This window comes from Schistocerca serialis, chromosome 2 (assembly GCF_023864345.2).
Source record: "Schistocerca serialis cubense isolate TAMUIC-IGC-003099 chromosome 2, iqSchSeri2.2, whole genome shotgun sequence".
NCBI lineage: Eukaryota > Metazoa > Arthropoda > Insecta > Orthoptera > Acrididae > Schistocerca > Schistocerca serialis.
In genome coordinates, this window is record NC_064639.1 from 603,288,771 (window position 1) to 603,306,856 (window position 18,086).

Sequence of the window (18,086 nt, forward strand, 5' to 3'; positions counted from 1 at the left end):
AAGAGCATCAAAGGGCGCAGTGGTAATTGGGAATCGAACTCGGCTATAAATAGCAGCATGAGACCGGCAATACCTCACAGTCTGGTTGGAGTCCAGGCATTGAATACACATACTAGCAAAACTCATGGCACCCGAAGAAGATGGCCAGGTCGGTCATTGAAATATTGTGCAGAAATGGAAACAACTATGCAGCTAAACACCTGGAAGCTCGCTTTAGTCTTTGCTGAAGTGACAGTCCTACCCAGCATGTGGGCCACAGTGAATTGTGCTCTAACATACAAGAGAATATTAAAATGAAAAATTATAAATAAATTGCAGATTTAATGACAATGGTATACAGGGTGGGGGCATATCATCATTGATGTTGGTTTATTTCCCAGTTAAGGATTTTAAACTTTATGGTAACTTTATTGTTTGATATTTGCCAGAATTATAAAATTTTTGTTGTGGTACCATTACATTTTCCATATATATGTAACCACAAGGGTGCTATCTCACTAAACATCAAGTGAGTCTGATGTTGTTTAGTATACAAGGGCCTCATCAGTAGAATCATTTTTTCATCACAGGTATGTTTCTTATATTCCTTGTGTAAAATTCTATTATGTGGTTAAAGAACAAGGCTTGCAGATGTTAAAATCTATTCCTGGCCACCCATATTCACATTTACATAGTTTACTTATATCAGATACTGCAATGGTTCCTTTGCAAAGAACATTACCAATATCCTTCCCTGGCTGTTATAACATTACGGTCTGCTTCTGATGACCCCAATTTCAAACCTTAATCTTCCCTCGTTTTTGTTTCATAGGGGTTTTTGTTTTATCATATAGATTGACTTCTTTATGAAATATATATGGGCAAGTTTGATGCAGTGGTATAAGCAAGTCTCTCCTAATACTTAATACGTATCTTATTACATCTTTAATTTTCTACCTTAGTTGTGGTCACATTCAAGTTAACGGTGACTAGTTTCAAATGCTTAGTATCTGATCAGAAGTATTTGAACATCTCTGTGTAATGTGGGTTTCACCACTAGATGTCACAACAGGCAGATCGCCTTTATAAAAGGAACAGGGAATATTGTTGTGTCAGTAGAGAAGCAATAACAGTCTCAGCTCAGAGACTTAGAATGTGGACTGCTCATTGAATGTCAGCTGAATAACAAATCCATCAGGGACATTGTGTGAAAAGGAAATTGAAGGAACAACCATACTTAAACCAAGACCATGATGACCTCATGTACCAGTGGATAGAGACTGACAGACATTTAAAAAATAATAGCATGTAATCATCATAAGGAATCACTTGTGAGTGCTACCATCAGTTCAGCTAGCACGATGACTGTGCATAATGAATTAAAAAGAATAGAGCACCATGATTGAGTTGCTCCTCATAAGCCGTACATTTCTGTAATGAACGCTAAGCACATTTGAGCTGGTGTAAAGAGTGATGCCACTGGGCAATGGATGAGGTGAATTGCGTGATGTAGATTTATGAATCTCACTATAACCTGTGGAAATCCTATGGTAGGGTTTTGGTTTGGAGAATACCTGGAAAACATTACCTGCCACCATGTGTAATGCAAACAGTGAAGTACAGAGGAGGTGGTGTAAGAGCAGGGGGGTGTTTTTAATAGTTAGGGCATGGTTCTCCCACTGCGCCCAAGAAAACACAAAGTGCAGAAGGATATGAACACATTTTACAGCTTTGTGTACTATGTGCATTAGAGGAACAGTTCAGAGACAGTGACTGATTGTAGCAGAATGGCAATGCATCCTATCGTAAAGCAGCATATATGTGACAATGGTTTGTGGAAAGCCCACCAGAGTCCTGACCTGAACACAGTGGAACGCCTATGGAACAAGTTAGAATGTAAACTTCACTCCAGACCCCAGCATGCGACTTCACTACTTTCTCTGGATTTGGTTCTTAAGGAAGAATGGGCTACCGTTCATATACGACAATCGGGCACTTCATTGAAAGTATCCCCAGCAGAGTTCAAGCTGTTGAGGTCCACCCCATATTAACATCCGCTAATAGGTGACCAGATATTATTAATCAAACATTTTCAATCCAATACCTACATTAAAAGTACTTAATCAGTCAACATGTGAAACACAAACTAGGAAATGATGTAAATAGTTTTCTAGCATCCTGTACATTCAAATCACAATGGTTCAATACAATGGTAATAACATACCTGCTGTGATTAACAAAATAATTGCATAGTATAACATTTCTAAATTTCAAGCTTTTTATCAGCAGTTTGATTTGAACATTCTATGTCCCTGATGTTACTAACTACTACACACTGATTCATCTGTTAGCAGGATCTGGTCAGGAATATTTAACAGGTGCTATAGGCATTCATTATGTCATCTCTGCAAATTTTTCAGTAATATACAGAGTTTAATGTTATGGGAAATATTGTGAAGAAGCTCTGTTTTGAAAACTAAATCATGCAAAAATGAAGTCATATCAATTATGATATGAGACTGCAGGTAGACTGGACATAAAACTTGAAGCAAATGCAGTCTACATCACACACCATTAGTGCAAAAACAGTTGAAATGATATACCATGTTCTTTTCAACATTGCTTTATTTCTTTCTCCTACATAAATTTCAGAGTTTTCAATAGTTCTAGGTGATTCCAGTCCCATTCACCTCAAATTATTGACACTGTACTGTATAAAAAGCTTATTTGTGTTGAAAATTACTCCTGGAATGTTAAACTATTGTGGTTTACATCATTTTACTCTATTTTAAAAGACTGTGTTGCTTTCAACATTCTCTCTTCAGTGAAACTGCACTTGTAACTTGCACTGTCTCACTGTTCTCCAGGTATGAAAATAAGGTGATGAATGGTTGAATATCGTCTTGGCGAGAGTTTTCACCTCAAGATTCTCCCCCCCCCCTCCCCCCCCCCCCCCCCCCCCCCCGCTCTGTGTGTGTGTGTGTGTGTGTGTGTGTGTGTGTGTGTGTGTGAGTGAGTGAGTGTGTGTGTGTTTATGAGTTTGGGTCATCTGACAATTCTTTGAGACAATTGAGGCAAAGTCTTAAGATCAGAACTCTTGCCTAGAAGATACGAGGATTGTTTTTTAAGTAAGGGCTGTTTTTATTTTTTTTTAAAGATACAAATACTTTTGTAAAAAAACTTTTATTTTCTGATTCTACACACTTTTACCTATTTTTCTACATAGTTGCCTTGTTTATTTAAGCACTTGTCATACCGTACAACTAAGTTTTTAATTCCCTCTTCAAAGAATTCGGCCGCCTGCTCCGACAGCCAAGAGTTCACGGCCGCTTTCACTTCATTGTCGTCATTGAAGCGCTGCCCGCCAAGATGGTGTTTCAGGTACCGGAAAAGGTGAAAATCGCTAGGAGCAAGGTCGGGGCTGTATGGTGCGTGGTTCAAAACTTCCCAGCCAAAAGAATCAATCAAATCCCGAGTCTTTTGAGAGGTGTGAGGCCTAGCGTTATAGTGCAGGAGCAAAACTCCTTTTGTCAGCATGCCGCGCCTTTTGTTTTGAATTGCTCTGCGGAGCTTCTTTAGAGTTGCACAGTAGGCATCTGAGTTGATTGTCGTTCCTCGTGGCATAATGTCCACTAGCAAAACACCGCGCCGGTCCCAGAACACAGTTGCCATAATCTTGCACTTTGACAGTGTCTGTTTGGCTTTGACCTTGATAGGTGAGGTTGTGTGTCGCCATTCCATCGATTGTCACTTGCTTTTGGGAGTGATATGGGATACCCATGTTTCATCTCCAGTGACAATTTGACTCAACATGTCATCCCCTTCTTCCTCCTAACGAATCAAAAAGTCCAATGAAGTGGCAAATCTCTTCCCTTTGTGGTCCTCTGTGAGGAGTCTGGGTACCCACTGAGAACACAGTCTCTTAAAGTTTATGTTTTCAGACACAATTTTGTATAAAACTGATCTTGAAACTTGTGGAAATTCCAAAGAAAGAGTGGAAATTGTGAATCTTCTGTCCTCACGAATCTTTATTTCGACTGCAGCCACCAAATCATCAGTGATCACAGAGGGCCGGCCTGAGCGTTCTTCATCACGTTTTGATGGCCATTTTTAAACTCTCTAACCCATTGACACACTTTACCTTCACTCATTGCATTCAAGCCATAAACTTCTGTTAACTGACGATGAATTTCTGCAGTCAAAAAACGTATCACTGACGGTATCTCACACATGGCGGGCGATTCAATAATCATAAACATTATAAAGTAGCACAGCGATGCGTAAACGTCAGCTACAGAGCTGCAACTTGCATCAGTGTGAACGGGAAGGATGCCGGAAAGTGGCGTGGTGGCTTGTTGCGGCGTCTGCGTGAACTACGGGACTATACGCGCGAACGGCTCTTACTTAAAAAACAACCCTCGTATTCAACTATTCACTATCTTGTTGTCATATATAGTGAACAGTGAGACAGTGCAAGTTACAAGTGCAGTTACACAGAGAAGACCATGCTGTGAGAAACACAATCTTAATATGGATTAAAATAATGTAAATCACAACAATTTGACATTCCAGGGGTAATTTTTTATATTAAATAAATTTTGTGTGTTAAGATCTCTCTAGCTGAAGATGATTAACAGAAGTAGAATAACAGCAGTACTGAAAAGTGCAGGAAGCTACATAAACCCCAATATGTGTTATCTAGATATTTAAAAAAAATTCTATTTCAGTTTGTGAATATTTTCTTAAATGCTGATTTTGTATAGGTACAGACAGTAAAAAAGCAATGTTTCCTGTTATTTGATAGAAATAAAAAAACACTGATGATGCAGTCTTTCAGCAATATATATCTGGATAAAAAGAAGAAAAAATTGTGTTTGCTCAAGGCAAAACTGGTGCAAAAGCAAATTTACATGTAAGTAACTGTGGACGCAAGAATTTTCAATATCAAGATGAATACCTCTGAACCTATGTTACTTATGCTTATAGACTTCTCTGCTGAAAAGAATTTATTGCACATTGAATGTCAATTTTTATGATTATTTCTACCTAAATTATTTTGTAATTATCGTAGTTTTGATGTGAGATACCAGTAGATAAAAATGGTATAGTTATTAAATTATATTGTATGTTGTTTAATTCCGATAAACAATTAAATAACCAAAGAATGGAGTCCTCATGGCCATTGTTGACCATGTTAAAAATTCTAGGTTATTTGTGCTGTGTCATTCATATAGAATCTTTTTATCCAACATTTCAGCCTTTCTACAGTCAGTTCATTGAAGAAGGCCTCAGCAAGAGGGCCAAAACATCAGTCCCAATAGCCAAGAGTTTGTAACATCACAGTTGTAATTATTTTTGAGAAGTGACATGCTTTCTTTTTGTTTCTAAAACATAGGAGACCCATTATTTTTGAAACCAGCTTCAATAATTTCGTATTCAGTTTTTATCACTTTATTATTTTTGTCAATCTTGTGTACTCCATTCTTTGTTACAGGTTACCACGCGCCCATAGATATTTTCTTGGAGCTGAATAGTCTCAATGCAGAAAAAAGGATCCCTTCTGACACTACCATAAATGTTTGTGTTGGAAAGGAGTGGTATCGTTACCCATCCAGCTTCTTTCTGCCAGACAATAAGTAAGAACTGCCCCCTGTTTTTTTTTTTTTACAATTTGATGAAAATTATAGTCATTTGTTATAAAAATAACAGAGGGATCAAATCATTCAGGCTCTGCGCTTGTCAAATTATCTGTTATTTGTACAGCAGGGTTAAAAGACTAATAATTTATGCCACATTCAGCAGATTTATGTATCATAAGAGTTATACTAAGATTAATGCAAGGGCTTTCAAACTGTACGACATGGCTCTTAGGGGTGTCACAGCCTTCCAGTGGCAGTTCAGCAGTGCTTTCGTCAAAACAGTTATTTGGTTTATTTGCTTTCTGAATAAAGGAACAACATGTACACTAGCAGTGATATCTAGTGAGCCAGCAAATAATTATTTCTCTATGGCAGCTTGGTAGATGGCAGTTGAATTGCATAATGCGATTCACTTGTTTTTATTCAGTAACACGTAGTTTGAAGGTTAGTTTCATTGAATATATATAATTTTTAAATGTTGTTTATGTTCTGTGGTTTGTGTTTCTCTGTCAGCATGGACAAAGTTTCCAGTGTAAGTGCAAAGCGTGATATTTCAAATGTATCATGCAGTCCTAAAAGAATAGATGAAAATTCAAAGTATGACGACATTTATTTGAACTTTGTTGTTATGTGTACTACTGTTGGAAATGAAGACCCCAAGTGGAAATTTTGAAACATTTAGCGATTTATGGAACATATATTGAAAACACAGCTTGTACATCATAGGAGGAGGTGTGTTTATTGCAGCTGAAAAAATATTGTCTCTACTGATGTCAAATTTGAATGTGACGGTGAAGTTATCTGGTCACATATAACAGTTCTAGGTGAAATGAAGTTAATGACTGAATGTTTTGACTGGCCACCTGATTCCACTGTGAAGTTTTTAGAGTCATTGACAGAGAGCCTACAATCAGTAGTGTGGAAATACTCAGATCATGCCATATTAGTTGGAATTGACTTTAACCTACCAAGTATAGATTAGGACGTCTGCGGATTCATTGCAGGGGGCACAGACAGACCGTGTTGCAAAGTTCTTTTGAACACATTTTCCAAAAAATGTCTTGATCAGCTAGTTCAACAGCCCAAATGCAACAGAAATATTTTATACCTCATAGCTACTAACAGGCATGACCTAATTGACAGATCAGTATAGAGACAGGGATTAGTAACCATGATGTCACCATAGTGACTTAGATTACTAAAATTAATAAATCAATAATAAAGGCTGGGAGAGTATTTCTGCTAGAAAGAGCAGATAGATAGTTGTTGGTATTGCACTTAGACAATGAACCAACATCATTTGCTTGCAGTATGATGGACATAGAGGAATTATGGGCAGAGTGTAAATGGATTATAAATCATTCTCTGGAGAAGTATGTGCCGAGTAAGTGGATTAAGGATGAAAAAGACTACTATTGTTTAACAACGAAATTCGAAAAATCTCTCGATTCAAAAGAGAATGCACAAGTGAGGACAGGTGGAAGTTAATAAAAATTTGTGTGTGTAGGAAGATCAATGTGCGAAGCTTACTACAACTACCACTGTCATACCTTAGCAAAAGGTCTCACCAAGAACCTGAGAAAATTCTGGTTCTACGTAAAATCATTAAATGGTTCTAAGGCTCCTATCCAGTGACTCGTTCGCCATTTTGATGTGGCGGTAGAAGGTTACAAGATAGCAAAAGTAAAGCTGAAACTTTAAATTTCGTAGTTAAGAAAATGTTCATGCAAGAGAATCATACAAATATACCGTTGTTAGACCATCACATAGACTCCTGTATGGAGGACATGGTAATAATCATCCCTGGTGTAGAGAAACAACTGAAAGAGTTCAAAACAAATAACTTTCCAGGTCCATCCCTGATGGAATCCCAGTTCAGTTTTACACAGTGTACTCTATACCATTGGCCCCTTACTTAGTTTGCCTTTATTGCAAATTTCTTGCCCAGTGTAAAGTCCCAAGTGACTGGAAAAAAGTGCAGGTGACTCATGCATATAAGAAGGGTAAATAATGGACATGAAAAATTACAAACTAATATTTTTAACATGTTTGCTGCAGAATCCCTTAACATATTCTGTTATGGCATAAAGTCAAGTGCCAGCGTGCCAGTCGGAAATGAGAGAGTAGAGACGGCTGTGAAGAAGACGTCAGCCAATTGCACGCTGACCGACCCCTCGCCAGGACGACAACGCAATGGCAGCAACCTCTATTCGAAGAGGACATAAGTGCCGTGCCAACTGGTTGTGGCCCACTTCTATAGCAGCATCAAGATTAGGCACTTCAAGACCAGCTACTTAGGAATTGTATATACTGAAGAACATGGTTTATTTTGCATGTCACCCTTTGCTTCCAACACATCTGTATTTCTCAGAGTTAAGTATTGTCATTTATTTTCTGTAATAAAAATCATTAATACGATTTGCTTGAATTGTTGTGTAGCGATCCGAGAAAGCAGGTTTCCTAGATTCCCAATACAACATATTCCCAGTTTGAATATAATAAATTTTCTTGAGAAGGAAGAGCCTCTGTCCAAAATCAGCACAGTTTTAGAAAGCATCACTAGTGTGAAACGTAGCTTGCCCTTTTCTCACATGAGATGCTGCAAACCATGTATGAAGGGTGACAGGCAAAGTCTATTGTCCTAGATTTCCATAAAGCATTTGACACGGTGCCATGCTGCCGACTGTTAATGAAGGTACAAGCATACAGATTAGGTTTACTGGTATGTGAGCGGCACAAAGACTTTTTAAGTAATAGAACCCAGTATGTTGTCCTTGACAGTGAGTGTTCATTAGAGATAAGGCTGTCACCTGGATTGCTCTAGAGAAGTTTGATAGGACCACTGTTATTTTCTATATATGTAAATGATCTGGCAGACAGGATAAAGAGCAGTCTGCGGCTGTTCACTGATGATGCTGTGGTGTGCAGGAAAGTGTCGTGGTTGAGTGACTGTAACGGGTACATGATAACTTAGGCAGAAATTCTAATTAGTGTGATGAATGGTGACCAGCTCTAAATCTAGAAAAATTTAAGTTAATTTAGATAAGTAGGAAAAATAACCCATGATGTTTGAGTACAGCATTAGTAGTGTGCTACTGGACACAGTAAAGTTGTTTAAAGATCTAAGCATAACATTGCAAAGCATGTGAGGATTGTAGTAGCAAAGGCAAATCATTGACTTCAGTATATTGAGAGAATTTTAGGAAAGTGTAGTTTATCTGTAAAGGAGACTGCATATAAGGACACTACTGTCACGCATTGTTGTGTACTGTTAGTGTGTTTGGGATCTGCATCCGGTCATATTAAAGGAAGACATCGAAGCAATTCAGAGGCAGGCTGCTAGATTTGTCACCGGTGGATTCGAACAACATGAAGTATTACAGAAATGCTCTGGGAACTCAAATGGGAGTCAGTGGAAGGAAGGCGATGTTGTTTTTGAGGAAGATTTTTCAGAAAATTTAGAGAACTGACATTTGACGCTTACTGCAGAACAGTTCTACTGCTGCCAATTTACAGTTCGTACAAGGACTATGAAGGTAATATTAGAGAGATTACGGCTCTTGAGGTGGCATATAGGCAGTCAGTTCTCTCTCACTCTTCTTGTGAGTGGAACAGGAAAGGGAAGGAAATGACTGGTAGTCTTTGTGTCTCTGTGAGAAATACCCCAGAAGATTATTCCATATGACGTCGATGAATGTAAGTGCACAAGCAAGTAAAGTTTTAATCATTTTTTCACCAAAAGTAACAATTACATGTAGAACAAATGTTGCTGAATGCAAGCATTTGAGAAGATGTATGAACAATACCATGACTTATAACTTTCTGATGTATTCCAAATTCTCGTTGTGAAAACTCTGTGTGTACTTGAAAAGACAGACTATAATGTGGTATGTTACATAAATAGTTTGGTTTTTGGTACATTTCTGGAAGATCAGCTATGTAAAAGTAAAAATTTAACACTTGTAATTCTAAACACACTGTAGTTTGATATGTAAGTAGACTATTGTCACATGGGTATTTATGTCACATTTTAATTGCAGCTGGAATTTGCAGTTCCTGAAATCTGAATTTAGAGGCCAGCTGCCAAAACCATACAGCAGTGCTCACAATGCAACATCCATAATACCTGAATTTATGAATGATATGAATAAAGAAGAACCGTCAAGATATGTAAGTAAATATCTTTGTTTACTTGGGGTATCATTTTGGCTAAGATTAAATTTACATTGTACAACTGGTGGCAAGTACAGGCACCTTTACACTCTTATGTCACATCTGCCCCTGAATTAAATTTGACAGTATAACGTAAATGGATAGTAAAAAATCTACTCACCAAGTGGCGGCAGGAGAACACACACACAAAAAGGTTTAACTTTTACAAGATTTCAGAGCCAGTGGTTCTTTCTTCTGGCAGAAGTGGTTAAAGGTGGATGTGGTATTTTATAGAAGGCACATATAATGTTATGCATAGAATGTCTGTAGAAGAAGGCATTTCTGCTAAATACAAATGATGCTGTAAACTAGACCTGTCAGCTTCCTAAATATACAAAATCATCAGCTGCTTATAAAAAAACAATAGATTCTAATCAAGCAAAGCAACAAGCTGACTGGAAGTAGGTGTTATGCTGTGGACCATTTACAGATTATGAACAATATTATAGACCAGACCAGTGAGTATGAATTACAACATTGCCAGGGATTTTGAGTAAATTTTTTTTCTCAGTTTCAACTAAATCTGACTGATGCAGCCTGTGTCAGTATGCCAAAGAGTATATTGTCAGTGCTGCAGCTAACATTAGAATTCACCAGGATTGTGGTAAATTGAAATTGGAAAGAGGAGTCTAGCAAGGAGATTGCATATCACCTGGATTGTTATCAGCTGTAACAGAGGTTACTTACGGGCCATTAAAGTGGGAAAACAAGTAAGGAATATTTGTTAATGGAACATGTCTAAATCATTTCAGTTTTACTGATGGCATTGTACAGTTTCCCCTCTACTGTAGATAACTGAACGAAAGAACTTCGTAGAGCAATGTTGCACACCTCTCTAAAAATCAATTACAGTGAGACCAGGACAAAGTGATATAAACAAACTATGAAAAAGATAATAGCACAAATTACTAATAAAGTCATGGAACTGATCTTTTATGCTGAGTTTGGTTGAAGACAATAACTCGGTGGATAGGAAAAGTAATAAACAGAAGTGTAAAAATGCCCTGGAGTGCTTTTGTATCCAAGCTTCTCATGTACCTGTAATTGAAAAGGAAAATTTACTATCTTTTCTGATCTTTCGCATGAAGACATGTAACTTCAGTGCAAAAAAAACATCATCTAAAACCTGAAGGCTGGTGAGTGGTAACTGGAGAGATGCACCTTGAAGATTATTGGGAGAGACAGGGAAACAAACAAATCGATCAGGGAACAGACTGAGGTGGAAGGCATAATTGTAAACATAAAGGAAATGAGTTATTGATAAGGATGACATGTTGCCAGGTAAATCGATGATAGGTATGCCAAGGAAGTTCTTTTGTGGATCATAGGAGATAATTAAAGACTGTGGCTGTGTCCTAATGGAAGGTGGATAGATGATAATGGAAAACATCCAGAAAGGACATGAATATACATAGCCAAAGACTGTAATGAATGGAAAACTCTAGAGTAAGTCTTTAACCACCATCTTTTCTTTGGAAGGCATAATGAGGCAATCAGCATCATCGGATGTTGATTGCCCGATAATGCCTTCCAAAGGAAAGACTTCATATGATGTCTGTAGCTGTATGTGTAACTGGACTGATGATTTCATGAGAAACAAACATGTAATAGAATGGATGAAATCACAGCGGGCTCACTGTTTTTTATGTTTTACATTAATTGATATGATGAGTTCTACTGTTATTTTTTTTTTAAATTACTGTCATAAAGGGCAGGTGGCTCCAAAGCCAAGAAAAAATTGTACAAGCTCATCATATGGGGCATGAGAAAGTTCTACTACAGGTTAAACAAACTACTGTTGGAACTGTACATGTAGCATAGCAGGCAATATGATCTGGAGTCAAAAATAAAAGCCTGGAAAGCTCTGGCTTATCTCTGACAGAGTTTGTTTTTAAACAATTGTTCAACAAATGTAGTCTGGAATACTGTTCAAGTGATTGGATATATACAGAGAAGGGTGTCAGCCAGACTCTGCTCTGATTCGTTCAATTCATTTGACACTGTTGCAGAGGTCTCGATCACTGTGAATTAGTGGACATTTCAAGAAAACTGCAACCATCTTTCTGAATTTCACGAATAGTTTTCTGTAAGAAATTAAGAAGTCACAATTCATGGATCAAGGTACGGTTTGTTTGTTTGTTTTTTTTTTTTTTTTTTTTTTTTTTTAATAGTAGTGAGTTGTTCAATTAGTTAGAATGATAAAAGTTTTTCACAAACACTAGTGATTTTTACTTAATAGCCTTTGTAAGACCATTTCTTTTATTATTTAGCAAACATGTTTTGTAATAAAATGTTTAAAACAATTTATATTTTCAGTTTGACATTGAAAACTGTCATTTCTTATTTGACTTGGATCTGGAAGGACGTGAGACACCAAAAGAATCCAATTATTCACATCAGAAAGATTACTGGATGGTTATCAAGTCAATACCATTTTTGGATGTGGAGAGGTTTGTATAAAGTCGTATTATTGGAGATATTTCGAACTGTTTGTTCCTTGAACAGAGTAATTACTTGCTTTGAGTGCATCTGATCTTCTTTCTTTTTACAAAGGGCTTGCAATTTTCACTAGAATTAAGGTAAATGATATGTTCTATGTAGTAAATTCAGATTACTACAATATATTTTTTTTCTTTGGGAGAGCTGTGAGTTGCATTACGAACACTTGTGTACTTGAGAATTGTGCTAATATATTGAGGTACACAGAAAATACTGTTAGAGTTTATGATTTATTTTTTATGGACTGTGTTATTCCATATATTTTAATATTGGGATCAATGTCTTAGTTTAAATCATAGTACATAAATATTACATTGTATTTCTCTGCTATGATGATGGAAAATTCTGGTGGAAAAGAAATAATGGACTGAGTAAAAACAACCATTCACCATGTAGAAGTGCAGACCAATGGATAAGCTGACACACACAAGTTCTTGTAAAATTGTCTCTAGGAGTTTTATCGGCAAGATCTTCTAATTTACATTTAACTCAGAATTCTGTTGTCATTTGGTCACAAGAGTCTTTTCTAAATCTATAAAGGTTTATGTTTGGTAGCTTGTGATTAATTGTGGACTACAGTTTGAATATCTGTTCTGAACAAGATTTAGTCTTTTGAGCCATCCTTGACATTCACATAATAAGCTTCAACAGGATTTTTGCTGAGACTTCATAAGCAACAGGCAAAAGGAATACGCTTCCATAATTGTTGACATTTCTGTATTGCCCTTCTTGTGCTGTGCGTATGTGAGGGCTACATTCCTTACTTCTGGGATGTTTCCAGTCTTCCAAATTTGCTCAAAGTTTATTTCTTGATCTTGTATGATTTTGTAAATTATGTGTGGGACAAACAGCCATTTACAAATAAAAACAAATACTGACCTTATCATTCATCCCACTGATGATGTCAGGACCACAGTGACTATGTGATGATCTTAAGCAGCTCTCCAACACCTATGTTTACAAATCTTACCACTAGGATGCTTCAGAGCCTCTTCAGAATAATAGGTCCATTCCTAAACTTTTCACCTGAATGTAAACCCCTATAAATCCATCTTCCATTGATCACTTGATCATGCCTGGCTACAAGGCTCCTACAGAGACTTCCTCTGCCATTTATGACCAGCATCTCCATGTTTGTGTCTGAAGTTCCATTTTCTGTATACAACACATTAATAACTTCATCATTTACATCTTATAAGTTCCTATCGTATTACCACTAGAATCCTGCCACTATTGGTGCTGTATCATTGTACATGAACATCGCCCATGCCTTTGGCATTGCTGTAATGGAAGACACACTTTCCAAGCACTGACCCTACACCACAGCCACCACTTTCTTTAAAATCCTTTTCATGAAGCACAATTGGACCCATAAGTATTTCGTCCTTTGGAAGCGAAATTTACAGGAAAGTGTGCCGATCTGCCTTTTATACTCATACTGACAATATTACAAAAAGGGTAGATTGCTACTAGCTATATAGTGAAGAAGCTGAATTGCAGACAGGCACAACAAAAATACTGCTACTAAGTTAAGTTTTCAGCCAAAAGGCCTTCTTCTACATTAGATGACATTCACATATACATCCACACAAACACAACTCTCACTTGCATGACCACAATGCTCCTACGGAAACTTCCTCAGCCGTAGTTGAGTGGTCATATATGTGGGTGTGCATTGCACTTGCATGGATATGTGTTTGTATGTTGTCTAATGCAGAAGAAGGCCTTTTGTTGTGCCTGTCTGCGACTCAGCATCTCCACTATATGGTGAGTAGCAATCTAACTTTTCCATAATACTGTCATTATTCCATCCTTTGATTTTGGTATTCATGCAGCACTTTCCTATGCATCCTGTTTAAGAGCCATCTGAACTCAATCCCTTAAGTCCTATGTCTTACTGAAACTCACTAATGGAATCTTTATGATATTGACCCGTGGCAAGGACAGCCTTTGCTCTTTTCTCAGTGGACCTAACATCTTCCCAAACCTACTGCATTCAATGGCCTACCTTTCCAGATGTTGATTTCTAGCCTCTAGATGTCCCCATGAAACCTTCTGATCATATAAAATGCATCATCTGCCAGTTGTACTTCATTTGTCTTCTGGCATCCATCTCACATTAAAAATCCCTCACTTACAGCCTAGGCACTGGCAGGTGCCACATCTCCAGTGGGAAGCAAAAGTATTGAAATAAGCCAATTACTTTACCAGACTATATATGGACCGACTGTACCTAGTCGCTCCAGAAATAAATTTCTGTTGCCATTTCTTATTGTGACATGAACAAACCCATTGTACCTGGCACTGATTTGTACTCCTCTCCCCCATGACCTTGAAAAACTCGTTCATATCCTTTGCCAGAGCTTCAGCTACCTCTTGTGCCTTGATATGAGAGATATGCTACACAGAATTCTATGCTCATTCTCAAAGTACTAGTATTCCATCACCCATCCAAACTACGCACTATCTTAGTGGACCCCAGTCCCACCCCTCATCCCAAATTCTATACCTCAAGGGTAATTCCCATGTGAATGATCTATCTGCCTGTGTGCAAGATCTGTAACATCACTCACATACAACCTCCCAATGAACTCCTGTTGCATATATTCAATACCTAATCAAAAGTATGGCCATATATGAAAACAGCTACAGCATGTACCAGCAGTGCTGCAGAACTTTATGTGGGCTTGATATGCTCAACTGTCTAGCCAAATAAATTAATACAAGAAAATTTGACCACTCTGTTTCTGATAATACTAAAACATCAATGACTTTACTGTTGCTTTATTACTCGTGCCATTTGGATTCCCTCCCATCCTATGCCAGTACCTCTTAACTGCACATGTGGAAACTGTTCCACCAACGTGTTTTTTGTTCTTCTGTGTCAGGTTGGCCATAAACTGTGCTAGGCACAATATTACTTTCTTGCTGTCTATCTTTCACCCCATACCTTGCTTACCCAGTTTTGGTCTTTTTACATTATTTAATCTCATTTTGCCTCTACCACTGAAAGACAGACGCCTGACTTCCCTCCCTTCCCTTATCTCCCTGCCCTAGGCATTTAATACCCCCACTATCCCTCCTTCCCCTTACTCACCCACCCCTTTCAAATTTGCCTGTTGTTCTTTAGTACCTGGATTACAGCTCCAGTTTTTGTTGCAGAAGGTGCTAGATTGTAATAGATCTCTTGAAGTTCCAAATTTTCATTTTACATTTTATTAATTTGTCATCTGAGATACTTAACATGCATTTTACAATTTTCATTATTATTTATCATGAATCTTTCACTTTCACGTTTAAAGCAACTAAATGACACTTGACAATTATTTTGTTCATAAACATCTTATTGGCTTTCAAGAGTTTAGTACAATTTTTTTTTCTGTATTACAGCATGTTGTTATTTTTAAATTCTCACATTTATTATTATTATTATTATTATTATTATTATTATTATTATTCATTTCCCTATTTAACTACTTGTTGTGGTCACTTTTTCCATTTATTCACACTTTTGTTCTTTCTGTTTTACTTATTCATGAATTTCATTTCACCATATTTACTTTCATTTTAATATTGACATATCCATACACTTTATTTGTGTTTTAGTAAACCTTCCCAGTTGCTCTGTTTCAGTAAACCTTCCCAGCTTCCTGGTTTAATTACCTAAATATCTTCTATAAAATGTTTCAACCTATCATTGTCAGTCTGAGAAGTATTTACTATTGATGTGGTTGACCTTTAGACATGGATGGGGGCTTTAAAAGATGTGACCATGCAGAGCCAGATTGACCAAGGATTTTTAACAAGATCAATATGCCTCCAGCTTCTCCTTAACTGTCACTTGCCAGACAAAGTTCCAGAGCTTTGGACCACCATTGGTGTGTCTTTCCACTATTATTATTATTATTATCATTTTCTGATATGACGAGCAGCTTTAATTTCATATCACAATTTGATATCAGCTACTCTCCTGACATAAAAAGCAGTTTATTAGTCTCTGTCACCCATCTCCCAAGAGATGCTATAGTTTTAACTGATTTGATAATGTCCTCCATTTATTTATATTCTGTGGTATCTTTTCATCTCTGCATACCTTCTATACACAGTGTCATAATAATATGTCTAGAATTTGTCTCCCCATGTAAATTTTCCAGTATTAGGTCCTTTAAAAGCTAAATTAACTGTCCCATGCCATAGAAGATGCCCAACTAATCTGTCTCTTCTTTCAATAATTATGTTCTGTACACTCTGTTTCTCACTTTTTCTTTCTTGTGCATCCTCATTTCATACCTTAGTTTTAAGATGAACTTGTTCTGTTTACCAGTAACAACAAGTTAATGAAAGTAAATGATATTTGAGCCACTGTGGATGTTAATGCAGTCCAGTAGGCTAGTGGATAGGTAACTGACAGATTAAACCACAGGGCCAGTTTCAGCCATTAGTGAACATTTTTCGCCAACTACTAGAAAATACTTATGACAGCACACACTGTACTGGTGTATGGAAAAATTTAATGAAAAGAAACTTTAAATTTTCCATGATACACCAAAAATATTCAGTTAAAACAATAATAATATCAAAAATAATAATTTCAATTAATTAATGCGCCTTTGGTCTCAAAATATACGCGCATTTCTTTTGTTTGTTTGAGAGCTTGTTTAGAGAGGTATAAGAGCTGCAGTATATTTAGCCATTGTGATCAATTATATGTCTTCTTTTCAAATTTTCCCTCAGTGAACATAAATCCTTAATGCACATCTAAGAAAATGTACATTTAGTTTAACTTGAAGCCACATTTATAATTCCTCATGTGGGGAAGCTGTAATATCGCTTGGTCTAACTATGCAGAACTGAACATCTTAGCTAACTTAATGTAGGTAGTATCTCAAGCTGAATCAGGTGAATAATGGGCTGCTTTTCATCATATTCTCTCCATTTATAAAGACAAAAACTTCCGTTTTTCAGCAGCTTGATATAGCCACATAATAAAGAAATAGGTTAATTGGAACTGTCCCACGAATGGATTGCCATCCCCAGGCAACACAGCGCTGCTTGTTGTGGGACATTTTTTTCATAAAGCTGTACAGTTATGGAGTCTGCTCCCTAAAAAAATGTGGAACTCAATGTCTTTTCTTAAATGTGATTACACCAAAACATAAGTGCAATTGTGACCAAAAAATTACAGTCTTTCACAACTGTGGTGCCTATTTTTCACCTTGTCGTCATAATAATTTAATACCAAATATTATTCTCAATGAATCCTGGACTTGCCAAGCCAGGGTGGCTTGCATGCCTCAGTGACACGGGTAGCCATACTGTAGGTGCATCCACGACAGAGGGAGATATGTGGAGACCTCAGACTAACATGTGGTTCCTGAAGAGGGGCAGTAGCCTTTGCAATAGTTGCAAGGGTAAATGTGTGTATGATTGACTTATCTGGCCTCGTAACATTAGCCAAAAAGGCCATGGTATGTTGCTATTGGGAACAGCTGAAACCAAGGGGAAACTACTGCTGTTATATTTCCCAAGGACATGCAGCTCAGTGATGATTGCAGTCCCATATGGAAAATGTTCCAGAGTTGAAATAGTCCCCCATTCAGATCTCCAGGTGGGGACTACTCAGGAGGATGTCTCATCAAGAAAAACAAACCTGGCATTCTACTGGTAGTAGTGTGGAATGTTAGATCCTTTAATTGGGTACGGAGTCCAGAGAATTTAAAAAGGGAAATAGATTGATTAAAATTAGATATAGTGGGA

General features: G+C 37.2%; 1 protein-coding gene across 2 annotated transcripts in view; it reads left to right on the forward strand.

Moving 5' to 3' along the window:
* Positions 1-18,086, forward strand: part of LOC126457644 (alpha-1,2-mannosyltransferase ALG9) — a 152,547-nt gene that overhangs the window by 87,247 nt on the left and 47,214 nt on the right. For both annotated transcript variants that reach the window (XR_007585496.1, XM_050094118.1), the window contains exons 10-12: positions 5,474-5,615; positions 9,659-9,788; positions 12,147-12,280. Coding sequence is in view for 1 of the 2 variants with exons in the window: in XM_050094118.1 (XP_049950075.1) it covers positions 5,474-5,615; positions 9,659-9,788; positions 12,147-12,280 (406 nt within the window). In the remaining variant the exon portion in view is untranslated. The remainder of the gene's footprint in view (positions 1-5,473; positions 5,616-9,658; positions 9,789-12,146; positions 12,281-18,086) is intronic.